This window comes from Atheta coriaria, unplaced genomic scaffold (genome assembly GCF_025399875.1).
Source record: "Atheta coriaria isolate IRGN ID8LTWV9N9 unplaced genomic scaffold, Caltech_Dcor_3.1 hic_scaffold_1_pilon, whole genome shotgun sequence".
Classification (NCBI taxonomy): Eukaryota; Metazoa; Arthropoda; class Insecta; order Coleoptera; family Staphylinidae; genus Dalotia; species Dalotia coriaria.
Window position 1 is genome coordinate 2115779 of NW_027045443.1, and position 26521 is coordinate 2142299.

Genomic DNA, 26521 nt, shown 5'->3' on the forward strand with positions numbered 1-26521 from the left:
TTGCGATACACACGCCGCTTATCGTTTTAAAGCTTTTTATTATATCAATATTTGGTAAAACGGTAACGAAAAACATGTGGCGAACACGCACACGCTTCTTGCATGCAATACAAAGTAGTAAATTCAATAATATCGTTACGGTACAGATTATTCAAAAGATTTAGGCCCAACAGCCGCGTTATCAAATCCGCCCAAATCCGTTGTATTGTATTGTTGCATAATTGATAAGTACGCGTACATCTGGAATACATTTTCGTTTACGTTTTTTTTTGTTGCTTCATTTTGGAATGTTACATGCTTTAATCTCGAAATTTTGAACCATTCAAGACCCAAAATACCCAAGCCTACATACATTTATGCTATTACATCTATTCGAAACCCTTCCGGCGCTTTATTAAGCCCCGCATCCATCAAACGTCGATAATACTGTCGTGTTTCTTGTTGTCCTGCCCGGAATCCTTGAGTTTCTCCTGCATCTGCCGCAGCATATCCTGCATGCGGCGAATCTCTTCGTCTTTTTCTAGAAGCAGTCTATCAGTTTCAGAGATATCCGCCGCGTCGTACGGCAGCGAGTCCCGCTTGAGTTTACCTCGTTCCCGGGACGCGTATTGCGAGATTTGCGATATGCACTGCGTGCGGAAGTTCTCGTAGTGCACATCTTCGGTGACATCTTTGAGGTCCTGCATGTGCGTGGAGATGAGCATCGTACGCAGTTTGATAAAATCGCTGTGTTTCGGGTTTTCCACTGCAACAAGAAAGATGTCATTGAAAATATGTCAGGGATGTTTGCAAGGGATTAGATGGGTCTTACCGTCGACGACGCCCCATGGGTATTGCCTGCCGCGGATCTTTTTACCTGCCACTTCTATTGTAATATCACTCCCAACCACCGCGAATGGTACCGCCGCCTTCATTTCGCGGTCTTGCTCTTTGAAGGCTTCGTCTTCATCGCTGTCGCAGTCGGGAAATTCGTAAATCTGCATTTTGGGAATAAAATTTCACCGTTATACGCAATAAATGTGGGTTTATACTGGTATTACCTGAATGTCATTGTCCTTGATGTCATTCAGAATGTTCTTCTTCAGTTTGGCGACTTCGCTGGCAGTGAGCGTGTCCGCTTTGGCAATAACGATCACAATATTTACTTTCCGATGCAGCCGTTTCATTAACTCTAAGTCAACCTGCCGCAAGCTGCAAACAGAAGCACATGCATGAATGGTCGCGGAAAATGGCGCGAACGGCGGGCGTACCTGTGGCCCCATGACGGCACGAAGTACAGACAGCAGTGGACGCGATTGTCCTGAATATTCCGTCGGTTCAGGCCGCTTTCGTCGGTAAAGTACTGCCGGAACTGGTCATCGATGTAATTCGTGCACGCTTTCCAACTTTCTTCGCAATTTAACGCATCGCCGAAGCCCGGCGTGTCCACAATCGTTAATCTATAACCAAGAGAGGAAACTCCCAGTCGGTAAAACCTCTCGGATAGCGAAATATCTACCTGAGCTTGACACCGCGCTCCTCGATGTCCATGGTCTTCTTTTCGATGAGCGTTGTTTTGGTGAGGCGTTCGCCGACATCGGGCACCGTGCGCTCCTTGTACAAGTCCCCGAGGAACAAGCTGTTGATGAGCGTCGATTTACCCAGGCCGGATTCGCCGACCACCATCAGCGTGAAGTCGAATCCGCGCTTCACCGATTTCCGATGCACTTGGTCGGGCAGTGTGGCGAAGCCGATGTAGTCGCGATCGTTCTTGTCTAAAACATCGCATCGTTCGCACCCACACGCAAAAAAAATGGCACCGCTACTCACCGCCCATCTCTCCAGCTGATGTTATACAATACGGTTGACTCCAGGAAGTCGCTCGCTTTAAATATACCGCCGGCGACGCGCGTAACGAGAGTTATAAATAAACGGCACGAATCAAGTCCGTGCACGCCGACAGGAGCGCTGCAAGTGTAAATAGAAGCGCGCTCGCGGCGAGGCGCCCGGATGCCGAATGCCGATCAATATCATTCGGTTGCAGTAGTGGGTGTTGTTCCCTGCTGTCCCTGCTCGGCGTCCCTCGGCGCGCTCCTCGCACGATATGACAAATGCAGGGGACTGATATCAAACATTCGGCACACTGAATTCAACAATCTGAATCACCTCACATCGAATATGTTTGTACCGATCCAACAAATTATTCCCGATCGAAATATTAATTATTAGCGATTAATTAGAAGCTATTTTCTTATTTATCAGGATATCTACCTGAAACATTGCGTGTATAAAAATAATTTGACCGAACACGATGGAAGGATAGATCCAATAAAGCCTTCAGCATGAATATCACGATATAATGACAATAAAATCATATTTGATTGATCAATTTGTTTAATGGGGCCGATGCTGATCAAATCAACTTGTCAACTCGGCCGTTAAAACGTCCAATTCCCGGTCGGACATCGAATTCAATTCCATTCTCGAACCGCAATCGCTGGAACAATGTTCCATCAGCTAGTGTTTTTGCTCGCCGCACTTTCAGGTGCATTGAATGCATCGTCCGGCGGCAGGAGGGCCGCGTTTCTTTTCGATTATTTCGCCGGCAAGCCATTCACGCTCACGATGAATGTCTGCTGGACACACAGTGAGTGTTTGCGCGCGCGTCTCGCAATTGCGCTGGACTTAAACTTGGTCAAACGCTTCCAGGTGAAATTTCTAATTTTCTCCAAGAAGACATCCGCTCGCCGCATCCCATGCAGGTGGCGATCTATCGCAACAGCACCGCGCCGAAATCGTTCATGAATCATCTCGCTAGCAATAACTATTTCGTGCTGGACGGGCGCGATGAGTGTTCGTCAACGTGGGACATCATGGAATTCGTAAACAATCTCATCGCTTTTTAGCGATTCAATGCAGTATGATTGATTGATGAGTGTGTTTGTTGTTTTTTTTTTCTGTTTATCTATGCGCGCAGATTAACGAGACTTTAGCGTTTCGCTTCCCGCTTAAGTTTCTGCTGCTCGTCGATGAAGTGTTTGGTGAGAAATTAGTCGATGTGCTGAGTAATTACTCGATCTTGCCGAGCACCGACTTGATGGTGGTCAAGGAAGCGCCGGAAGACGACGATTTTGAATTATGGCAGCCGTACAAAATTGATATGGAGCATGCAATTAGTAAGTGCGCATGTATATGGCTGCAGTTATGCAAACATCACTATTTACAGTCTGGGAAAACTACGGTACGTGGAATGAGACCTTCGGCGTTTATAGCTACATAAACAAAAGCGAGATACAGACGCGCCGCCATGATTTCCAAGCGACGCCGATGAAAGTCGCGTTTTATATTGAATTCGAAGAGACCTGGAACCACTTGGAAGATTTCAGGTTGAACAATGCCAATTTAAGCGAAATAAATTTAACTGATAATTAATTTCTTGTTTAAAGACGTCCTAGGATAGATACATTCACTAAACAGAATTTTGGCGCCATTAGAGCTCTGATGGAGTATTGTAATATAACCTTGATTATCGTCCCCGTGAAAATTTGGGGATATTACAACCCGGAAACGCAAACATGGAACGGATTAATCGAAAAAGTCCATAAACGCGAAGTGGTCCTGGCGGGATCATCGCCGTACTTTACCGCTGAACGCTTTCAGGTCGTGGACTTTATCAAGATGCAGAATCCGCTCGAAATCAAGTTCATTATGAAAAAACCGCCGCTGAGCTACATGTACAACTTATACACGTTGCCGTTTCAGTCGAACGTGTGGAAAGCTTTGCTTATCGTCGTCTTGTTGTTTTATGCCGCAATGTATGTGATCATGAACTGGGAAACGAGAAAAATTCAACCGATAGCATGCAGGGCAACCTTTACGCCAAGTGATGTGTCGTTAATCATGTGTGAGGCTGTCTGCCAACAAGGTAGATAGAATTATTTAAGAAAATTCATTTTTTGGTTCTTTTCTTCTGACTTTCCTAGGCAATACGCTTGAATCCAACACTGTGACCGGCCGCATTTTGGAGTTTATCATGTACCTTGCCTTCTTTTTTCTGTATTCGTCATACTCGGCGTACATTGTAGTCATTCTACAATCAACGTACACAGTTGCTGATTACCAGGACTTGTATGATAGTAGTATGGGCGCAGGTGGAATGGAAACAACTTACATGCGGGTTTATCTTGCGGTACAATAACACCTATCAAAATAATCGATAAAATTTGACGCGTGGCGCTTTCAGGGATCGAAAAACCTCTTGCAACAGAAGCTTTACAATAAAAAAATTGGTCCCAATGGGTTTTATGCGCTAGAGGACGGGATTCAACGCGTAAAAAATGGTTTCTTTGCATTTCACGCGGAGGTGGCCGCTAGTTACAACTACATCGCAAAGACCTACACGGATTCGGACATTTGTAATCTCCAAATCATGGACGGTTACTCATCGGTACATAAAACTCAAAATATAAGAAACATTAATAGTATTTTTGGTGTATTTATTGCCAGTACATGAAAGGCTACACGCACACGCCGAAGAACTCGCCCTATAAAGAAATCTTCAAGGTGGCCCTGCTGAAAATCGACGAGTATGGCATCCAGAAACGAAATTACCTGCGCTACGCCGACCAGCCGAAGTGTCATGGCGGCGGCGGGTCCTTCGACAGCGTTGGCATCCGAGACATGTACAATGCGTTGTTAATTCTTGCGGCTGGCATCGGTGTCGCCGTCTGCCTGCTGATTCTAGAATGTATTTATTTTCACGTCCGGAAGCGCACCAAAGTGCAGCCTCGGCGGCCGGTGCATCATAACCAGGAACGTGAAAAGCGCGAAAAGCTGCGAAATTGGTAGAGAATGGTGGCAGTTTGAAATTCAAACAACGCACAAGGGTGCAGCGAACAGATTACCGTTACGTGAACCTATATTACGCACGTGACAGTACAACAGTACTCTTTAGTAAAATACAATTGACAAATACTATTTAAAAGCACATTGAACACTTGTTTTCTTTGTTTTTTTCGAATTTGTCTACGACTGCTGGTCAGTCGATCATTTAACAAGCCTACCACAGTTTCAAGGTACCGAGTGACGCAATCATAGTAAACACGAGTATTGGTATGTTGGGATCAATCTTTGAACATATTTTAATGCATGAATAAAAGTTTGTATGCGAACATTGGGAGTGATGCTTTGATTTTTGGTTGCGGATTTATCGTCCGTCCTGGCCGTCGTTGTACGCATAGGTTCGCCGTTTAAATCATAGTTGTGAATTTCTAACGAAAAATTTTACAGCCTTTCTGGGACAGGTTTCCGTTTCATGACTTTGCATGGAAAAAATGTACGTCACATGAGTGAATTTCGTCGCCGTTCGGTTGGCCGATAACGCGTTCGGCCGTATCGATAAGACGGGGAATGATGATTGTCTTCGGATTGTAATTTTCTAATTGGTTTCATCGTGGGCGGAAGTAACTGATTCAGTCTTCTGAGCATTTGGCATTTCGACGAGCGTCGCCGGCGTCACAATGAGCGGCGGCTTTTCGGGCGTGCTCGTCAAGGTCGGTGCTACACCATGGATCATACTCGGAAAACTCTACAACATTAGAAAACAATTAGAACACCGCGCGGAGGTGGGTGGCGTGATGAGCGGGAGCGTGAAGATGGCGAAGGTGGGTGGATGGTCTAACATCAAGAACGTAAACATCGAGCTAGAGCTACGCGCTAGTGGGCTACGGTCATAGAGATCGTTGATTCGCAAAGAAATAATTCGTCTATCGCTGCGCTAGCAACACAGTGGCTATGAAATGAAGGTAGTAGTAATGAATAGAGATCGTATTGTAAAAAAACTAGCTATAACTACCTGCGGTCACCTTCTACATGGCGTTTACATGGCGCGTTCAAGTCACACACTTAATTGAAAATTGTTTAAACTCTAAGACAGTGTTCGTTTACGTGGTAACAAGATAGCATGGTTTTGCATTCGTTACAATGCCTGGCCGACAACTGCCTGTTTTTGGATCTAAAAACTTCCATTTGTAAAAACACACATATATGGCTAATCATAGACAGAAGTACACACGTAGCTCTCTTCGTTACGAAGAGATTATAGCAATAATCTTTAGATTAATTAGTTAAAATTACACACAGATATCTGCACTGTTGCATTTCGTTCTTCCTACGACTTACTGCGACACTGCGAACAGACGCTATGGAGCGTCGCCAAAATGAAATTTCTCGCCTTGGTAATAACAATCAGAATATGTTATGATCGAAACGAACAGACAAGTTGTGTGTGGGGTGAATGTGACACGCGATTCGGACACGAGTGTGAGGGGATGCATGTGATTCGGGGCAAGACACTCACCTTTTCCGTTACGGGCGGTGGCTGTACTTTCAAATGAATACGTTTTGAACACAGCGCTTTCAGCCGATCGATGCCTGCAACAACAGCAGAAAGAAAAAGAAACAATACAATCGTACATAAAAATTGCGCGTAAGTCACCCACCTTCGTCGCGGCAGAACTGATAGCGATTTTCCCAGGCATCGAATAATCGGTTGTAGTACCTAACAGGAATAAAATCTAAAAACGTATAGGTATCGGCGGTGGGGAAGATGCGCTCGAAGCTTCCCTCAACTTCGCGCTCATCCTCGGCCTGCGTGAGGAAGCGCACGTCGTCGCCGGTGAGCTCATCGAGTATTTCGTTGATGTATTCATCGCGGCGGTCCATCTGCACGAAGTAGTTGTGTTTGTTGGCCTCCTGCGGCGTGAGCGTCGTTGTATAGATGCGCGGATCGTAGCAAGGCGGCGTCACTTCGGCGCAGCGCGTTACTTTAGGCGGCAGGTGAAATTGAGCTAGGTTGAAGAGCGTTTGTACTAATGGTCCCTTCACGTGGAGATCCAACGGAGAGGAGCTGTGCAGACTCGGTGAAATATTTACCTATATTTACGCATAAATAAATGCTTGGAACATTAAAAAAACTAAAAATTTAATATAAACATACCTCTAACAGCCAGGGTTTTAACCGCTCGTCGAATAAAACATCGACGCCGAAAAGTTCGTAGCAATTGTAACGATTGCCGACGTTTTCGGAGCACATCTGCGTAATGGGCGACTCACCACTGAGCATCGTTTTAATCACAAGCTCCTTGAGTGACTCCCAGAGAAACTTTGTATCCACGCGGCGTTCACGCAGATATTCCCAGAGTTTCGTCAGCGTCCATTTGTGGCCCTGGCAGGCGTTCGCGTCTTCGTTGGCAGTGTATTGGCTGGACAATTTGTTAATACTATAGTTGGTCAAATGCATGAAGCGATCTTTGAGATCCTTATCGTTATCACTATATTTTACTACACAAAAACAAATAAAATTATATTGTATTATGTGATGAATGTTCTTTTTTTTTCACTCACCACTCGCGAATCGAACCAATCCTTCCGGATACAGGTAGATTCTTAGGGGATTAAAGCTCGTCACAAGGACGTACAGCCTCAGGTCGAATTTGCTGCCGTTGATGAGGTACGGATCGGCAATGTATTTTTGCACTACGATCGAGGTTTGTTTCGGCAGCTGCGACCACTTGTTTATCACCTTAATGCCCACTCCGCGGGCGGACGCTGGCGGCTTGATGATCCACTTCTCACCGGCGCTGCCATCCTTGCACTCCCAGCACTTTTTCAATGATTTTATATCATTTGGCAGTATAAATGTTTGCGGGATAAAACCAAACCTGCCACGAAAAAAAACCACATAAATTATTAATCAAAATTATTGTTTAAAAGTTTAGGTATACATACTCTTTGGCACCAAATCGATGCATTAATCGTTGTACATTCCTCCACAGTCGATCCTTCCGACCCAATTGAAAAGTGCCCGCGAAATGGTTGAGTTTCTGCGCGTTCTTCAACGTCTTGAACATCGGGGACTTCATGTGTTTGCCCCACGTGCCCATCCAATCGTTAGACTCTGGAAGAGTGCGCGCAATTGGGAATTGCACATTGTAATAGTTTCGCAGCATTGTGAATTTGCTCGGGTTGCCGAAACAGAGGTGCGATGTTCTAGGTTTTATATCGATGTCGAAATCATCGGTATCTAATGGAAGGAGGTTAAGGAAATGGATAAAAATAGGAACATGTGGGTAATTTTTGTATACTTACTTCGTACAAGCCGGAATCCGGTATTGAGGAGTGTCTTCCGTACAACGATTGGCGTAATCGTACTCAGCTTCCACTTGAGGAAGCGTTTGCCTGGTGGCAGCTTGTTGGCGGCAGCATCGTGCATGCAGAACATCAGGTAGGGCGGAATGTGCGGGAAAAGACTTTTTCGCAGCGGCCACGTCGGTAGGTCGCTGGTGTTCACTCCAGGTATGGTGCATCCGGACGTGGCTGGTTTCGGAGTGCGTTTCTTATTCGGATACAATAATTCTTCTAATTCGCTTTCAGTTGTACTATAAATATAAAATAAATAAAATAAATGTTAAATTACCTAAAATTATCTTAGTAATGCATACCTAGCATCTTCCATCAATACAGAATTAAGTTTAAACGTGCGCAGTTTCAGTTTCGGAGTGCGGCCGGTATTATAACGCGATTTGCTCGCTTTAATCGAAATTTTACTGGAAGACTGTTTCTGTTCCCGCGAGCGTATCGGCCGGCGCAGATCTGTGGAAGTAGCAGGCACACTTCGATACTTGTCCATGCCGTCGATCTTCGGCTCGGGCACATCCTCTATCACCCGAATATCTTCCAGATTAACATTGGTTGTGTGGCGACGTGACGACCGATCAAGATTTTTAATCTTTGTCGGCGGTACCAACCCGGCATACTTTTTATTGTGTAAATCGCGCAGTTTCTCGCGGAGGACATCCAGCTCACGCGAATAGCGCTCTCGCACCAAATTCGTATCGAAGTTCATGTCGAAGAAGGTGCATGTCTCGTGCTTCGGCGTGTGCGTCTCCGGCACGCGCTGCGTGCTGAAATAGTTACGGTTTTGCGGTGAGAGTACGGTGTTGTACCGACCAGGAGACCCATGCGGAGACAACGCCTCCACCTGGGTTTGTCCGGTACGCTTTTGTGGGGTGACTGGTGGACGCTTGATGAGCCGCTCCGTCGGCGGACTGTAGTCGCGGCTGAGTACGTATCCATTTGAATACTCGCGCTGGATTTTTCCGTCGAGATAATCTGGCGTGGTGAGTAATTTCCCGTGTGGCAGATTGAACTGACAATTATTGCTGATGTATGTTGTCGGCAATTCGCACAAGTTGCTGCGGACGCGATCGTAGCGTACGTCCGGCACGTCCAGCTCCAGGTCGTTTTCATACTCGCACCGGCGGTCGTACTTCTTCGGCGTGTATGTTTTCATTTCCCGGGGTTTCTTGCGGCAGCTATCGTAGGTTTCGCTCTTTGTGCGGCGCCGTGATGAGTCGCGGTCGCACGTGGGGCACCAGCTCATGTAGGCGTACTTACACAGCTTGTCCGCTGGAATATCCAAGTTGCAGTCAGCCATTCCTCGCTTGCCCGTGCTACTTCTATGCATCACTCCCTATCTGCAAGTCGAATTTGTGTCATAAATGTGCTTAAACGAGTTTTGAATGTTGCATGTTCCCGATATCTTTTAACGTTTTATATTTGCAATTTTAACATAACCTCTAATTTGTTTAAAACTTTGAAAGAAAAAATGCACGTGTCTGAATTATTATCGCATGCATGGCAACACAAACAATTGTAAACAATGAAGAGGTTGCGCTGAAGGCGTCTTAAATGAAATTAGGAAAAATTAAATATGGAGAAGGCAGCAGGCGTTGCGAGGGGGGTGAATCTCCCGATCGTGCGAGATTCGATGAGATGCAAGTCGCTTTTCATCAATGAAATTTCAAACGAGGCGACGTGAAACTTGCACTTACCATCCAACACGATTCCATCACACCGTAAACACTCGCATCGCGGAAGTCGCAGTTTGCGCGGGCCGTTCGTTGGCGAATTATCGACGAATCCCGCTCCGGATAATCGGATCACAACACGCCAGCGCACGGCTGCGGTGCACGAGTTGAACCATAGTTGTACGCGAACAAAAACCGCGTGTAAAGTGCAATGCTACCGCAGCGCGTATCACCGGCACATTGCGCAGACGTGAGATGGAAATAGAAGCAACTCAACGACGTGCGTCCGTGATTAGTGGCGGCCGAGGCGCCATGTCATACGCAACGCGCAGGATCGACAATTGCTAGGTCGGTAAGACTCGCATCGCCTCGGACCCGCGCGCTGGTCGCGCCGCTTGCGTTAAATCAGACGAGAATTCGTGTTTGGTCGTTGGGCACCGAACAACAACGCGCCAAGTTGCGCTCAGTGGTCGTAATCATCACAGACACAACATTATGCACGGCGTATGTGATACTCAGCGGATTCGCAACTTTTTCTAGGTCAGGCTCGTCGATGCTCGGCCTCGATTGGCGCGCGCGCGCGCGCGCCGTGGGGCACTCGCCGGTGCTGCTCGCCGACAATCGCAGGCATTCGCAGGCGGTGCGAATCCGCGCACGGGAGGTCTGATGCGATGAGCGGTTCGAGCGAGCGACGTAATCGAACGACAAACAGCGCGACGAATCAGCTGGTACGCTGGTGGCACCGCCGGTCGACCAAATCCGCACACAGATTTCGCCATACGCGCGTACGGCGCATACGACAACGACGCGCCGGCACGCACGCACGCACCTCAACCGCACCACGCAGCACCCGCAACAGCCACCCGCTGCTGCTACCCTGCCTGCACCCGTACGCGCCTCTCTAATCAGTGTGGCGCTCCGAGGGCCCCCCGAAGTCGCGCCATCACGTGAAACGCACGTGTCGCGTATGTTTCGCCTCTTCGCGCTCCGACGCGTGGTTCTGTTTTCGTCGCGGGGCCGCCGGAATCGATGTCTTCCATTCATGCACGGACCTAGTCGCGCCTCAGCTGCTGCACTGTTTCCATATTAGGTGAGTGTGTGCGCGACGATTTACGCAGTCGTCAGCTAACTGTAAATCTTTTATCTCTCGCTCCATAAATCATGTATGCGGCGCTCGCGCGCTCGTGTTTTCTGTTGTCGAGAAACAAAAACACGAGACACGCGCGGCGTGCTTGCTGCGCTGGCAGGAGTCGCCGCCAAGCTGCCGGCGATGACGCCAAAGGTGTGGGTGCATTTGGCACCTACGATTGGCCCTTGGAGAGCATTCCTGGCTGCTCGCGGGACCGAAAGTCAAGAGCACGGGCAGTTTTATTTTTACCCGCCGGCTGGAAATTTGTTGTCGCTGCGACTCTCCATCTATCAACCGAAATATGTCAGAATGTGAAATGGTCGTTGTTCGTGTTTCGAGCGAGGTATTTTTAATTAGAGCGCTGCGCATTGCTCTTTGCTGCGTGCCGGCTTTTATTGCCGATGGCCGAAAATAGAATTGTAAAGGAGCGAGGGCGGCGCGAATTGTGTTTGCGGACGAGCAGATGAACGATGTAATCAGCGATAATTGAAATATTAATGCGATACGCCTCTGCCGTGGCTTACGGCGTTTTTAATGACAGCCAAATCCCGGAATCGCCGGGCGCCCGTCTGTGTTCGTCCACATGAATCACGCAGTTACGCAGAATCGACAATTGTCTCTGCGAGAAATTCGAGATTGCAAAATTCCCCGCTCCACGCTTCGCCGGAAACACATCATACTCTTAACTCACTGACTAAATTTCAACATCTCTATGCTTAGAAATTGACAAATCGCTCGCTTTCGTGCTGTTAACATTAATTAATAATGCGTAAAAACTTACGTGTGGCGAACGGGCTCTGTATGTGTTGTCAAAATTTGTGAAATTTTTGTCAGTTTCATGAAATTGAGAGAAGACATAATAGAAATGACATGTCAGTTGTAACAATTTTTCTAGGAATCACAGCTTACTTTGTAAATAACAAAATCACGAAGGTAAAACTAAGTAATATTTAATACGATTTCCATTTTTCTCAAGGTTTATATTCTCAGAACTTTATAAGAAGATTTTCAGAGAAGAAAATCTGAGCTTTATGCTCTTATCCAACACCTTATTTTCTTGTAAAATATTAAATTATCCAACTATAGCGGTGGAAATCTCTTTGTCACAAAAATATCATTTGAAAATCGAAACAGTTACCTCTAGTCTCGAGTTTCTGCTCGTCTTCGAGCAAAAAAGCAATGATGATTTTTATAACGCACATAAACATTTCTTTCAAGAGGAAAATTTCTCTTTAAAGTGCAATAAAATGGAAAATTTCCTCCGCATTGACGACACGCGGCGCGCGGTGGTGTCGATGACGTAAAGTGTATCGGAAAATGTCTCAACGGATTTAACCCCAGCATGCTCTATATATCTTTCTTATCGTCGTCAATCTTCATCACATCGACATCCATTATTTTCTTAATCTTATCCGCGCGGATAAAAATTCCAATCACTTTTTGTTTGCGTCAGATAATATTTTAAATCTCAACCGGTATCAAAAAAAAACTATCATAAATCCGATTTAATGCGACGTGAAACGTGAAAAGTTGTGTAACTGTTGCATGAGGGTTGATAAACAAGCCCACAAATTTCGGTACAACAGGTAGCACCGCGCACACATGTCCCCTGTCCATCCGCCCGAATGAAAAACCTGGAATTGTTTGGCCTCGCCGCCAATCTGCGCCGGGGATCGAAGCCCGTGAACTTTGAATTCCACCCAACGCGCGCGCGCTCATCAACTTCCGCATTGGTAAACACATTACGCGTATTATTCGTTGATTTATCTATTATTTATTTAGTCCATCCACGACATGTGCGCGATGTGCGCCATGCAAAGCGGACAATTACGTACATAAATGATTAATTAGCGAGTGGTATACGGGCGCGCCGGGCGGCGGCGGCGGCGGCGGCAGTATACACACTTGTTGCGCCAGGGGCTTGGATTAGCAACAGGAGTGTACGCTGCCACACGTGCCTGAATGTGTGTGTGTGTGTGTGTGTGTGAACCGAAAAGTTTCCGCAAATTTCCTCTCGAAACTTTTATCTCTGCCATTACAACTTTCCAGCCGCGTCGTCGTAGGTATCGCATGAAATGCGCAGTGGGAAAATGTTTAATAGGAAATTTTGTTCCGGGCGCGGCGGGCGAGTTACACTTGCGCTCGATATCATTAACTAATTAAACATCCAGAGTGGGATGGCGGTTAATCACTTATGGTTGTGAATCGGTTCGTGCTAAAATGCAATTTTTCTTCGCCTTGCAGATTAATCGACGTCCGCCTCTCATCCTCAAGCTGGCTGCGCCGATCAGCAACGCCTCGCCGCCGGTGCTCTGGGAGGCGAGAAGAAAAACAGGTGAGTTGCCGCCGCCGCCGCCACCCAGCTCGTTTTTCATTTCCAGCAACAACAATAAAACGCGCGGCGCGAAGACAAACAAAGGCCAAGGCGAAACGGTTGTGCGCACTTGGCCGTCAACCACGCATTGCGCTCGCTGTGCGCACACAATATAATTCAATGTTTTTCTTTCACTCGATCATCATTCCCCCCTGTTGTCTTCGTTTTGTTTACGCCGCCACCCACACAATCCTCTCCCTGCACTCCCCCGGCTGCCTGCCCTTCGAAATGGAAATTCATTATCGTTTTCCGATGCGCATTCGCTCGCCCCCGCCGACCGTGGCGTGACTTTCAAGAGTTTTAAAACGCCAGTTGATTAACACGGTCGCTATTAATAATAGAAATTAATTAGGTTTCGATGTCGCGGCGCGGGCGTCTAATTAGTGGTGTGTTTGTTTTACAATCGCCCCCGAGATGGAAGGCGGCCGCCGGAAGGTCTTGCTTGCACGTGTGCAGCGATTCGAATTCCGCGCCGAATTCTCGAAAAACTAACGAGCGACGCAATCAATTACACCAAATTGGATTATTGCATGGCGCAATTCGATACAATTACGAAGGTGGAAGACAAATATAGACCGCACGGAACTCGAGGATGTACTTACAATTACAAAAACAAACAAGTGCCGCTGTGTACCTATATGCTTTTATTAGCGCCGTCTTTTATTGTTGTCCTCGAAAGTCCCAAACGCGCGGGACGCCGCTCACCTCCTCAAAACCGCCCCTGCGTTCTCCCAAGACGCGCGCCGCCGCCGCCGCCGCAACACAAACAGACCCGAAATGAATAAACGAACACAAATATCGTATGTGCGTTGATAATTAATGAAGATGGATTAAAAGCATGCTCTTTGGTAATTACTGCAGTTTGCTTTATAATTAAACGATGCCAAACATCGCGCACGACTACGTGTCGGACATCCGCGGGTGGTGCTTCGCCGGAAGAATATATAAGCGCGCGCTGGCGCCCCGAAACCTGTAATCTTCGGCTTGTACACCATCGACTACTTATTCCTTGAGTGCTACGAATTATTACAACACACACACACACACACAACGAGATAAAAAAAATCTGTTGAGAGTGTCTGTCTTCTTTCGCTTGACCTGCGATGAAATTCTCGAAATCCGGCAACTATCTGCGCATGTTATCCTCGTCGTTGAACTGTGAGTATCCGTCGTTTTGCAATTTTAATGCGAGCGTCCGTTGTCATTGTCATCGTTGTCCAACCCTCTTCACACCTCTGCGCCGGAAATAAATCAAATGTGTGTTTTGTGTGCTTTGTTTTTTTCTCACTCGTTCGGCATTCATCTTCGCCGCGGTCTCGGCCCTTTTATTAATATCGACTGTTCTAGGTTCTAACTAACTCGTCACAAGTGTGAAAACAGATCGAAAACAATCAAAACTTGCACGCAAATAAAAAAAAAACAAAACAAAAAAAAAACAAAGTCTCGTTGCAATTTGCGATGAGCAAGAAATTCTCATCAGCAATCTGCCCCTACAACCGTATGAACCTTGGTCACTTATCGCTGTTGCACGAAGTGTTGCACATAAGTGAGTATTCATTTGGTGTAATTTTTCTTCGTTTGCACCGACGCTTTTTGTAGATCTATCTATCTATAGGTGTAGCAAGTTAGAGTTTATATATATTTAGTCTGTGTGTTGGTGTGTGTGTGTGTGCGGCGTGGATGAATCACGCCGCGCGCGCGACGAAATTCGCGAAATCGTTGTTGCGGATTTTTCGCGCGGAGCGAGCAAGGTCAGTATCATGGCGTCAAGCGTTCGCGCATGCTGCCGCCTGCCGCATGTATTACGCCACACTCGACGGCGGCTAATTGCGAAAACGTTGGCGCTCGCGCCACGCTCTCAATTCAATTAGGGTTTCGCGTTGAAGGGTGCTTTAATTGGCGATCAATTGCATCGTTGGCGGTGTACCTGCGGCGGCGGCGGCAGCGGCAGCGGCCCTTCGCACACGTGCGGCGAGCCGCGCCGCGCCGCGCAGGAAATCCTTTTAGCGGGTTTGCGGGTCATGAGTCATTCGCAAACCCAACTCGTGCCAATGCTAGTAGCCTAGCTAACGAGTTACTTCCGGAGAAAATGACGAAATTGAGTAGCATGATAGCCGTATAATTGCGCTTCAATCTTTCGGTTATATGCAATTCAATGGAAGAGTAATATCATTATATTCAGCTTATGCGCGGGGTATTCTCGGAAGGGTTTATTGGTATTTATTTACATACGATGCAGAAAATTTAATCTCTGAGCGATATGAAGGCTTCCCGGAATTCGCCTCCTCCACGTGCGTAGGTGGCAGGCAGGAGGGATGATGATGTGTGGTGGTGGTGGTGGTGGCGGAGGAGACGGTGCGGCTGCTCCTGGTGCAGATGATGATGACGCGGCACGCATGCATGTTTTTCTCGTGGCAATGCGTGCTGCGTGCTACGCAGCGGAGTGTGGTGCTCGCTGGGCGATGGGCCGCCCGATTTCAAAGGCCAAATCGAGAGCCGGCCGTGCGTCGCCTCCGTCGACTGACTGCGTCTCCTCGCCCGCCGTGCCCGCCGTCCCGCCGCGGCAGCACTCGCGGCCCCGCGGCGTGCGTGTTCTCTCGCGGCGCGCCGTTCGCTAGTAGTCTCTCATGTGCTGCTGCCAGTCTGCAACGAGTCGCGGGCCGGTGTTGACGACGCAGTGCTCGCGCTCGACGTAATTACTACGCGACGCTCCGCCGTCTCGCCTGCGTTTTGGAAAACCGCGCCGCCGAGGAGGCGATAAGGTGTGCACCGCTCGCTCCCCGCGCGCGACCGCGCCGCTTTCCGATCACATAAATGTGCACGGCGCGCGCCCGCCGCGCGCAATCGGGCCTCGAAGTGACGAAAGTTTTATTGGTGCGCGGATTACCTAATTGGCGGCACGGCGGCACTGCACCAGCGGGCTCAGCCTGCAGCAAGCAGCGCGTGAAGTGAACAGACACACAAACAACACCGCCGATACACTCAACACACCACAACAACAGCGAGAGACGAAACAAACGGCACACACCGAAACAAAAAAAATGACAAAGTGAAGCGGCCGCGGAGTTCGCGAGCGCGCAAGTGGAAAGTTTTCGGCGCTGCGGGATTTTCGGGCCGCGCGCGCGTCGAATGTGCGATTAGTTTCGGCCCGGCGGAGTGTTCGGTGCCCGCGCCGTCGGCCAGTGTTTACACCTTCGCATGCGTTCGCATTCCCGTCCACGCGAGAGGATTTAAAGCCCCGCGCGCGAGGAGAGCGCACGCACGATCCAGCAGCGCGCGCGCGACGCGCACGCCAAAGTAAGCAAAGACGGGGGCCCCGAGACCGGCTGGTCGCTGGCGGGCAGAGGCGCGCGGGATTAAATAATTACTTGATGGTCAGTTTACACTCTTCTTTGTGCGCCTCGCGAGGCGCGCAATTGCGTTCGGAAACGGATAAGCGAGCGATTGTGTCGCGGCGGCGCTCGCCACACGAGCGCGCGCGCCCGCCCCGCCGCTGTAACTGATATCAAGTACGTATTCAATCCGGTTGCGTTGGTTTCTTGATTTTGCATTATCTATTAAAAGAAAACTTCACCACACATTCACTCACCACACATGCACACACATAGAATAAACACATTCAAATAAAACATCGTCCTCAGCCGCAAGGTCGGGGGGTAGGGGAGGGTCTAGCAGCTGAGGCATGCGAAATGTTTTGCGGGACGTCATTCGCGATGCGGCACGTACAACGATAAATTGTTTGTTTCTTGCAGGTGCAATTAGACTTAATTAAGACGCGAATGCGCGCCGCGGTTTGCAATTCGGCACAAATATAGCTGCGCGCCACGATGTAAAATACGCATGACAAGCGTAAGTAGGTATATAATGGGAACGCGATAGTCGCGCGCGCGCGTTAAACGAACCGCGCTATCGCTTCAATTCGCGATTTGCTCATTCCGCGCGCACGCCGGACGCGCCGTCGATTTTCGGGGTCGCGGAAAACGATCGCCAACTTTCGTTCTCTCCGAGGACGTAATATGTGGGTCTCGTTTTCGGGGTTCATGAACTCATTGTTGTGTTTCGATTTACCTACTTTGCGTACTCATTGCGAAAACTTTACGCCGAAAACTTTTGTTTCTCGCTGTGCGCGCGAGAAAAACTCTTTTCAACGGCGTCACCCAATCAATATCGAGTCTCGCGTGTGTGTGTCGAAAATACTACCTGTTGGATTCGAACAATACCAGATTATTTCAGTTAGCGCTGGACTATTATTGTGATTGTCGCGCACACAATAATAGATTACGCGTTCGCTCGCGGCATGTCACAATAACTATCAATCGCGCGCGGCGCGCCGAGAGTTAAATTGCGCCTTGCGGAATCGGAATCGAACGAATTACACACATGTAGAGGTATCTACATCGTTGTCTATCGTCTACACATAACGTCGAATTTGTTCGCAGTGCGCGCGTGTTTTTTTTGTTGTTGTTTGTTATTTATTAATGACGGCGCTTAATTTTCCCTTGCGCGGATTAAAAAAAAACAAACACGAAATAAAAAAAAACGCACGCAAACACATGCCGACAACAATGGATCTACGTCGCAGCGCGCAGATTGATCGATTTCATTCATCATCGGCGCGATAAAATCTGATCCTGGTATTATCGGCGCGTATCAATTAGGCGCTAATCGTGTTACATAAAGTGCGCTTGTAACGTCCGTCGTCGAGTACTCGAAAACAACTTGAGACTATGCACACTCTCCGCGCGCACTGACAAACAGGGAAATTCTTTTTGTTGTTTTTTTTTTTGCGATTTATTGCACGCACTCAACAATAGAGCGCTTATATATGTTCTGAGTAAATGCCGGCGCTTTGAATTTGATGCCGAGCTGAATTCTAATGCACGAAGGAGAAATGTACGTCATGCATGCTTTGCGCTCAATGCGCATACTTTAAGTCGCCGCCGTCTCCTGTTGGTGACGCTCATTGTTTGGTATACTTTTCCCGAGAATTTCGCTATTTGTCATGTGTTTTAATGTCTCGTCCATCTGCTGATAGACGTTAAATATTTTTGGCTTAGAACTCTGACGCGCAACGACCATGAAAACGCCGCGCGCTGAAATAATAAAAAAAACAGCGCCGGTTTTAATTACGCACGTGTAGGCGTGTCGGCGGCGGCGGCGGCAGAGTGTGAGAGTTTTTATTTTCTGTTGTCATCATCGTCGAGAATTATCTTATCTGCGCTGAACAGCGCGCTTAGGCCCCTAAATAGGGCACGACATAATCGGCCCTGCGACACGCTCGCCACGTTTTATAACTTTGTTGTGTGTGTGTGTTGTTACAAAACCAGTCGCGACAGGATTACACGTCCGAGGCGAAGACGCGCATCTTCGCGCATATTGCGCCCGCCGCCGTTATGTAAATCGCGATTACGAAATACCGCCGCGCGCTATTCAATTCACCTGCGCGAAATATGTGCGGCAACGACGGCGGCATGCTGCACACTCGCGACGACGAACGAAATTAATATCGGCGCGGGAATGTCGGGCACGCATAGATTCGCATAAATTCGCATTTTGCATTGCACATTGCACACGCACACTTCATCATCTTGATGGGTGTTTTATCCTTGGCGCGCGCGCGTACATTTTATGATATACACGCTGGCGGCGGCTGCTCCTCTTTCCCTTCCGGTCGGATGACGCCCGCCCGTCGTTGTAAAGGTGTTCGGCGTGATAGATAGTGTCTTTTTTCGTGCCGCATGGCCTGATTGATGATGATGATGATGACGACGGCGAAGGCTCCTTTTCAAGTTTCGGATGGGCGCACGTCTAATTTTCTTACGCTTAGTATTTTCCCGCGTTTTTCACGCATATACCCACACCGATTGTACGTGGAACAATTCTAGTAAGGTTTTACGCCGGAGCCAGATTTTTCATTTTCAGTTCAGCAAGGTGGGGAAAAATAATATCACCGCGCTGTTTACGGCGGCTCATAAAATTTAAACACACATTAATCATTCAAATGATATCAAAGGTTGATGTGTGCGTGCTCACAACCTCTCTCCTACCTATCCGCTCGACGCCGTATGGTGGCGCATTTCATCCGCGGTTCCCACGTTTCGAGAGAGAAGCGAAGAACGAATTTTTTTCCTGGCGGGCCGAAACAATGGGCACAACTGTGTTCGGTTTATTAGTCTGCTGCCGCGAGCACCCATTGTGCGGTGCGTTGTAACATAGAATCGCGTATCGCTGCGTTTTGTTGTCATCGCGGTATCTGCAACGGAACTTTCCACTGCTGATTATGCCGCGTTCGACGCTTTATCAACGATAGGTTTACTTACACAGCGCCGGCACACGTCATGTATTTTTGTTGGCCGGCGCGGCCGCGTGTGCAATATTGTCGCTTGGTTTTTAAGTCGCGTTTTGCATATACATACATACACACACATGCAAGCAGGCGGATTGAGATTAGCAGCCGCGTGGCGCGAAGGAGGAGAGACGAGACGCGAAGGAATGCGCTCGCAGCTGATCCGCGCGGCGATACGCGCTGACCGGAAATTGTAGAAAATAATTTGTGCGAGCGCTTCCTGCGCGCCGTACAACAATTACAGCTGAAAGCTTTTTGAACCGTTTTGAGTGCGGAACACTTTTACTTTGTGTGCGAGTGCGCGGGAAAAGCGGATTCCCGGACGGTTTTAATACTCAGCTTTATTAAATTTTTTTGTTTTCGAGCCGAATTCATTGCAGCGTGTTTTCTGCAATGCGAATAAATAAATTACCGGCGCTGTTTTGAAGGTCGGAATTTTTGTTTAGGCTTTAATTGGCTGGTAAATGAATAGATTCGCTTGGTGTGCGGGTCCAGACTACGACGGCTATAAACGCGCCGAAACTAAAATTTGCGCCTGGGAAAAAAAGCCGTTTGCAAAATTAGTAAATAATTGACCCCGAAGAGCGATTATACCGCCTGAAGATAATCGTTATCTACGCAGCCCACATTCGCACAGCAATTATTTTTCTTTCGCAGCACATTTTCCCTTTCTGTCGAGATGTGTGTGTGTGTGTGGTTTTTTTCTATTGATTTTGCGAAGTATTTATAGTACTTAATAAATGGGATGTGGAATGGACACGCGGACGTGAAGTCGGGACAGCGAGCGTGTGTACGCGCGGCTTCCAATTTCCAGCGGCGCCGCCGCCGCCACCACCGCCGCTCCCCCTTTCGCATACTAACGCGCGTCGCTTTTCTAGCGCAATTTTTTTTTGTTCCCGAAAGAAAACAAACCAAACACAACGCACAACACGTAGTTGCGTGCGCGCGCGCGCTGTGGTATTGTGGCGTTTTCGGTGTGCGTTTCCCACTTATCGCGCGCCCGGCGCGGCGCAAAAGTAACACAATTCTATTATTCCGCTTTGCATCATAATCAGGCGCGAGGAGTCGAGTGGCAGCATCGAGTCGATAATCTACAGACCGACCGGCGGGGAAATCCAGATTAAGGCGCAATCGTTATTTTTAATTCGGGCCAGCGAAGAAAGGAAGTAGGCGAAGTGGGCACACGGTGTTATCCCGGCTTCCGGCGCAAGGCGCGATAAGTCATACGTGCGCCGCCGCTAATGACGTCCGCATAACATCACCACCACACCACTCAACCACACACACCATCCACCACAATGTACTAATAATGGCATTTCGAGGCTTCGAGGCATTTCGAGACACTGTGTGTTCTGATTCATGACATGTGTATATTTTCTCATTATATAGAAGCAATGCCCGCAATTTGTTTTTGCTTGCCACACTAAGCGAGCACGGACACCCGGACCCTCCAGCGGCCGCACGCCGCCCCCGCTGCGGCACCCGTCCGCGCGCCCAGCGGCCAACACGGCTACCCACGCCGCCGACTGGCCCCAGCGAGAGTTGAACAATAACGAGTGCTGCGAGCCAGCGCCGTCGCCGCCGCACAGCAGGCGCAAGATTTGCGCGCGGCACGCCGCCAAGGCAAAGCATTTGCTGCACCACCACCACCACCTCTACGCGCACGGCGACGGCGGCCGCCTCTCGAAGGTGAGACGTCGCTGGACGGCGCGCGGCGGCGACAGCGGGCACGGCCTGTTCGGGCGCGCGCTGCACAAGGCCGGCGCAAAGGTCTCGAGGGTGGCAGTGACCCTGAAGCAGTGGTGGCGCGATGCGGGGCTCTGCCCCGGCACGTCGTGCGCGCCGCTAGCCGGCCGCGCCGACGGCATCGGCGGCGGCGGCGGCGGTCCAGGGTGCACGTGCGCGAGGCGCGTCGCGGCGAGGAGTGGACGCCATCGACTCATGGGCCAGTCCCTCAGCATGTGTAAGCTACACCAATGTCGACACAAGAAAAGTAAGTCTGCCGTCCCCGTCCGCTGCAGAGGCCGGCAGCGCGCGCGCGAGACCACCACATCTCTTCTGCGCGAATGCCTGCCAAGAAGCCCGGCATTACATTTATCGATTCCGACGTATTTAGCGTCATTCATGTACTACTCCCATTTGCATGCGAGCCCGTCATTCCGTCGCTCGTTAATTAAGAGATCACTATCTAATAATAGCGCGCCGCATTTTTAACGCATTTTAGCGCCGCATTACTTTTACAGCCCCGCCATTAGCCATCCCGCTAATGAATTGCACTACTCGCTCTCCTCTAGCTCTTCCCACTGCGCCTGGCTCGCCGCGAAACGCGCCACGAATTGGTGCCCCTTAAATAGCGTAAGCGCACACTGCGCGCGTGGTAAGTCGCGGTTATTTTTAACGCCCCGCTCGGATGACATGCTGTATGCGCTGTGCGCTTGTAAAAGTTTCCGTTCCGAAAATAGACGGTTTCATGCAGCACCGTGCCGGCGAACGCCGAAAGGTCGGCGGGCGTCGGGCGGCGGCGGTGTGTTAAGTCTCTTCGGAGATGATTCGCTGGCGCGCGCGAACGCTGATTGTTCGCGCGACGCGTGCTTTGTGCGCGCGTATCGCCGCCGCCGCCGGCGTCGCGACGTGCGAAAACAATGGCGAACGGGATACTATCGCCGGCGATTGTTCACGTGAGTGACGTGACAACGGCGTCAACTTGAATGGGGCCTGTCGAGAACGCTCATTTTTCTTATCTAGTTCTCCTACATTATCCGATTCTTGACTTGCTCGCTAGCTATAGCTATCTGGTAGATTTAACTGTGGCTGGCTGGCTGGCCGCACACACCCTACTGCTGCTTCCGCTCTACACCACCACCCCGATATTTCCACCAAACGCGCGTATTTTTAGAACGCTGCGGATTGTAATCCGTTTCTGCTTCTTCGTAGGCTTGCACTTGCGTAACACCGAGGAATCTCGGATGCCTATTGAAGGACCCGGCTCCCAAACCGGACTACATCGCGTTCAAAGGAATTGCTATGATCCGGAGTATGCTCGCATGGAATCATGGCTGGATGAGCATCAGGATTTCGTGCAAGACTACTTCATAAGGTATTACTGCGGAGTATGAAGATAATAGACGTGATGATTTTTTACATGAAATAAATATTTGCAGGAAGGCTACACGCCAGGTGGTGGACGCATGGCTTGTTTCACACGCCACCCCAACATCTTCGAGTACCGAACTCGTGTCGCCGACGCATGCATCGCGCGGCGGCTCCGGCGCCACCACGCCGGTGAGGAAGATCTCCGCGCACGAGTTCGAGCGCGGCGGTCTGCTCAAGCCTATGGTGAGCACGGTCGATGGCCAGACTACGTTCCTCACCGGTACGGATGGTCACACCGTGGTTGGCACCGGCCCCTCGCCGACACCCGGTCGTCGTCAACGTCGTTCACGCAACGAGCTGCGACAGCTCGACGAGAAGGAGCTTATTTTCGAGCTGGTAGGTCTGCGGGTATACCCGCGCTGTACAAACCAATTTAATCTTCCACGTCTCTAGGTGAAGGACATCTGTAATGAATTGGATGTGCGCTCACTGTGCCACAAGATTCTGCAGAATGTCTCGATGCTCTTGCATGCCGACCGCGGCTCGCTGTTCCTGGTGGAAGGCGCCAGGGAGGAGGGCTATGGGCCGAGTGCGCGCACGCTCGTGTCGAAGCTGTTTGACGTCTGCTCGAAGAGCACACTCATGGAGATGGAGAAGAAGGACGAGATACGCATACCGTGGGGCACGGGTATCGTGGGCTACGTCGCGAAGAGCGGCGACCCGGTCAACATTCCGGACGCCTACAAGGTACGCAAACATTGTTTTTTTTTTGTAGGGATGAATGTGTTTGATCAGTTGATGAATTTCGCAGGACGCGCGATTCAATCACGACATTGATGTGCGCACTGGATACAGGACGCGGGCATTACTCTGCATGCCGATTAAGGACATCAACGGGGATGTCATTGGGGTCGCTCAGGTGATTAACAAACGTGGCGACACTCCGTTTACCGAGCAGGATGAGAAGGTATTCTCGAGTTACCTGCAGTTCTGCGGTATTGGACTGCGCAATGCGCATCTCTACGAGAAGTCGCAGTTGGAGATCAAACGGAACCAGGTTCTGCTTGACCTGGCGCGTATGATCTTCGAGGAGCAGAGCACCATTGAGCACGTGGTCTTCAGAATTCTCACGCACACGCAGAGTCTGATCCAGTGTCAACGGGTGCAGGTACTGCTGATGCACCAGGCGTCCAAGGGGAGTTTTTCGCGTGTCTTTGATTTCGAGGCGGCCGATTTGAACGGTGAGGAGGGCGAGTCGCGCACCAGCCCGCACGAGAGCCGCTTTCCGGTCAACGTCGGCATCACCGGCTATGTATCTACTACAGGGGAAGTAAGTACAGTTGCATTTTTAGGGGGTACCTTCTCATTGCGCTGGTATTCTCGTCGTTTTTCAGACCGTATCCATTCCGCGTGCGTACGAAGACGCTCGTTTTGACCCTCGAGTCGACGAGGGTACCGGCTTCAAACATAAGACCATCCTTTGCATGGCTATCAAGAATTCATCAGGGCAGATCATCGGAGTCATCCAATTGGTGAATAAATTCGATGACTTGCCGTTCACCAAGAACGACGAGAACTTTGTCGAGGCGTTTGCGATCTTCTGCGGAATGGGCATCCACAACACGCACATGTACGAGCGTGCGGTGGTCGCCATCGCCAAGCAAAGCGTCACTCTCGAGGTGCTCTCATACCATGCGACCGCCAGTCTGGAGGACGCGCAGCGCCTACGCAAATTACGCGTCGCTTCCGCCGCCCATCTCCGCTTGCATGACTTCAGCTTCGACGACATTAACATGGACGACGATCAGACGATCGCCGCCTGCATGCGTATGTTCCTCGATCTGGACCTGGTCGAGCGTTTTCATATGGACTACGAGGTGCTGTGCCGCTGGCTGCTGTCAGTGAAAAAGAACTATCGCAACGTGACGTACCACAACTGGCGGCATGCCTTCAATGTGGCGCAGATGATGTTTGCCATTCTCACCGCCACCCAATGGTGGAAGATCTTCGGCGAGGTTGAGTGCCTTGCGTTGATCATCGGCTGTTTGTGCCACGATTTGGATCATCGGGGTACAAATAACTCGTTTCAAATTAAGTGCGCATCATGGCCGCTCCGCTGGCGCAGGTTAAATTAATTACAGGCGGTGTCGTGTTACAGGGCGTCGTCACCGCTGGCCCAACTGTACTCCACCTCTACAATGGAGCACCACCATTTCGATCAGTGCGTGATGATCTTGAACTCGCCGGGGAATCAAGTTCTTGCCAACGTCTCACCTGATGAGTACTCGCGGGTGATTCGTCTAGTCGAAGAAGCCATCTTGTCTACGGATCTGGCTGTTTACTTTAGGTGCGTGTAAAAATTACCATCAAATATCGTGATTTGTAATAGTGTGTATTTTTTTGTTTTCGTATAGAAAACGCGGCGCATTCTTCAACACCATATCACAAGGACCAAATTTCGAGTTGAATGACCAGCGCGAATTGCTGCGCGCCATGTTGATGACCGTGTGCGACCTGGCGGCAATTACCAAGCCGTGGGACGTGGAGAAGCGGGTTGCCGAGCTTGTCTCGTCCGAGTTCTTCGAGCAGGGTGATATGGAGCGTGAAGAATTCAACATTACGCCAATTGTAACTAATCAACGCTTGTTTTTTATGATGTTTTTATGCACGTTTATATATTTTTAGGACTTAATGAACAGGGAAAAAGAGGACCAATTACCTTTAATGCAGATCGGCTTCATTGACTCGATCTGCTTACCGATTTATGAGGTACGCAATGATTTCTGATTTTAACAATGCAATGATGTTAGTTAATTTAAATCATTTATCGTAGGCATTCGCTCGCCTCTCTGAGAAGCTGCAGTCACTGGTGGAGGGCGTGAACAAGAATCGCGAAATGTGGATGGACATTGCCGCGCAACAGCGTCTGCTGCCGGCGGAGGGCGTCGAGAAGGACTCGAACGACAATGTGGCGGCGGGCAAGAGCGTCTAATCGCGCTGCGCTGCGGCCGGATGTATTTATACTGTTGTAGATACCGAGGGGATTATTTATTAATGTACTATACATATATCATTTACCTATTTAACAAGAGAAACACTTGCAAGGAGCGTACGACTGCTGCAGACACGCGTCCGTCCGCCGAATGCGGTGGTGACGCGCGTTTCGCGTCCGTGAGATCGCGTTGGTTCTTAATTAATCGATAACTTATATGAATTACTTGCACTTCCTCTAGTGCCTAGTCCTAACACTTAATATGTGTGAGATCAGTGATGCAAGCCGCGAGGGTGATGGGTGGAGCGGGCGTCGTTGTTTTCGAAGAGAGATGCAATTCTTACTAAACTGGCGGGCCGCCAACACAACATGAGCAAGCAGGGCACCGTGCCACGAACCGATTTTGAGTTTGTTTGAGTTTTTCAGTTATTTCAGTTTTGCTCTCTTTGCTGTCTTTGTCGATTTTTATTAATTGTGATATTTTTTATTATTTAGTTACAAAATGCTAAAAATTTGAATTTTATTAATGAAATCTATACTACTCCAGTCGTGCATTTGTGTGAGGCGAAAGGTGAAAATGAAATGCGCAAATGCTCCTGATTTCTAATGCAGTGCCGTATTTAATTATATGGTCATAAATGATATGCAAGTGGTTTTATTCGGACTGAACGTTGGACGTTGCAGTGATGACGACCGGCTGACGAACCAGACGAAAACACTAAACAGTTTTATCATTATC

At 49.2% G+C, this 26521-nt stretch overlaps 4 protein-coding genes across 12 annotated transcripts; 2 read left to right on the forward strand and 2 right to left on the reverse strand.

Annotated features, from left to right (window-relative positions):
- Positions 1–18: 18 nt before the first annotated feature.
- Positions 19–1966, reverse strand: Septin4 (septin 4). 2 transcript variants are annotated; one of them, XM_065305831.1, is made up of 7 exons: positions 1810–1966; positions 1499–1754; positions 1251–1439; positions 1041–1191; positions 812–977; positions 590–745; positions 19–520 (listed from the first exon to the last, which is right to left on the reverse strand). In XM_065305831.1, the coding sequence occupies exons 1-7, from the start codon at positions 1814–1816 to the stop codon at positions 411–413; spliced, it is 1035 nt and encodes a 344-aa protein (XP_065161903.1). In that variant the 5' UTR covers positions 1817–1966; the 3' UTR covers positions 19–410. The 2 variants fall into 2 exon arrangements, with proteins under 2 accessions (XP_065161903.1, XP_065161897.1); XM_065305825.1 differs by having other exon boundaries at positions 19–745; positions 1810–1965.
- A 105-nt stretch (positions 1967–2071) lies between these two features.
- On the forward strand, positions 2072–4827 carry LOC135794483 (glutamate receptor 3-like). Its single transcript, XM_065305794.1, has 7 exons — positions 2072–2626; positions 2689–3155; positions 3206–3365; positions 3426–3904; positions 3963–4168; positions 4223–4426; positions 4486–4827. The coding sequence occupies exons 2-7, from the start codon at positions 3077–3079 to the stop codon at positions 4825–4827; spliced, it is 1470 nt and encodes a 489-aa protein (XP_065161866.1). The 5' UTR covers positions 2072–2626; positions 2689–3076.
- Positions 4828–5088: 261 nt separating this feature from the next.
- On the reverse strand, positions 5089–15888 carry LOC135794318 (tubulin monoglutamylase TTLL4-like). Of its 4 annotated transcripts, none has more exons than XM_065305566.1 (9): positions 15584–15888; positions 8481–9515; positions 8128–8417; positions 7768–8062; positions 7384–7700; positions 6977–7320; positions 6480–6912; positions 6338–6411; positions 5089–5566 (listed from the first exon to the last, which is right to left on the reverse strand). In XM_065305566.1, exons 2-9 carry the CDS (start codon positions 9503–9505, stop codon positions 5417–5419), a joined length of 2928 nt encoding a protein of 975 aa, XP_065161638.1. In that variant the 5' UTR covers positions 9506–9515; positions 15584–15888; the 3' UTR covers positions 5089–5416. The 4 variants fall into 4 exon arrangements, with proteins under 4 accessions (XP_065161638.1, XP_065161631.1, XP_065161625.1 ...); XM_065305559.1 differs by lacking the exon at positions 15584–15888 and adding an exon at positions 11759–11843; XM_065305553.1 differs by lacking the exon at positions 15584–15888 and adding an exon at positions 9873–10477.
- Pde11 (Phosphodiesterase 11) lies at positions 10491–26424 on the forward strand. Of its 5 annotated transcripts, XM_065305604.1 has the most exons (12): positions 10491–10938; positions 13222–13312; positions 21087–21690; positions 22632–22794; positions 22859–23186; positions 23244–23537; positions 23602–24120; positions 24185–24885; positions 24949–25137; positions 25205–25418; positions 25476–25559; positions 25624–26424. In XM_065305604.1, exons 3-12 carry the CDS (start codon positions 21639–21641, stop codon positions 25780–25782), a joined length of 2703 nt encoding a protein of 900 aa, XP_065161676.1. In that variant the 5' UTR covers positions 10491–10938; positions 13222–13312; positions 21087–21638; the 3' UTR covers positions 25783–26424. The 5 variants fall into 5 exon arrangements, with proteins under 5 accessions (XP_065161676.1, XP_065161694.1, XP_065161665.1 ...); XM_065305622.1 differs by lacking the exon at positions 21087–21690 and having other exon boundaries at positions 10492–10938; XM_065305593.1 differs by lacking the exons at positions 10491–10938; positions 13222–13312 and adding an exon at positions 16012–16648.
- Positions 26425–26521: the final 97 nt, after the last annotated feature.

Coding starts and splice junctions, on each gene's coding strand:
- LOC135794318 (XM_065305566.1), bottom strand. CDS start 9,505: ATGCATAGAAGTAGCACGGGCAAGCGAGGAATGGCTGACTGCAACTTG. Junction 8,418..8,480: donor GTATTGATGGAAGATGCTAG/GTATGCATTACT, acceptor TTATATTTATAG/TACAACTGAAAGCGAATTAG. Junction 6,412..6,479: donor TCAGTTCTGCCGCGACGAAG/GTGGGTGACTTA, acceptor CTGTTGTTGCAG/GCATCGATCGGCTGAAAGCG.
- Pde11 (XM_065305604.1), top strand. CDS start 21,639: ATGGGCCAGTCCCTCAGCATGTGTAAGCTACACCAATGTCGACACAAG. Junction 23,538..23,601: donor ACATTCCGGACGCCTACAAG/GTACGCAAACAT, acceptor TGAATTTCGCAG/GACGCGCGATTCAATCACGA. Junction 25,138..25,204: donor GATCTGGCTGTTTACTTTAG/GTGCGTGTAAAA, acceptor GTTTTCGTATAG/AAAACGCGGCGCATTCTTCA.
- Septin4 (XM_065305825.1), bottom strand. Junction 1,192..1,250: donor GTGCCGTCATGGGGCCACAG/GTACGCCCGCCG, acceptor TTCTGTTTGCAG/CTTGCGGCAGGTTGACTTAG. Junction 978..1,040: donor TCAAGGACAATGACATTCAG/GTAATACCAGTA, acceptor CCCAAAATGCAG/ATTTACGAATTTCCCGACTG.
- LOC135794483 (XM_065305794.1), top strand. CDS start 3,077: ATGGTGGTCAAGGAAGCGCCGGAAGACGACGATTTTGAATTATGGCAG. Junction 3,156..3,205: donor TGATATGGAGCATGCAATTA/GTAAGTGCGCAT, acceptor CACTATTTACAG/TCTGGGAAAACTACGGTACG. Junction 3,905..3,962: donor TGAGGCTGTCTGCCAACAAG/GTAGATAGAATT, acceptor TGACTTTCCTAG/GCAATACGCTTGAATCCAAC.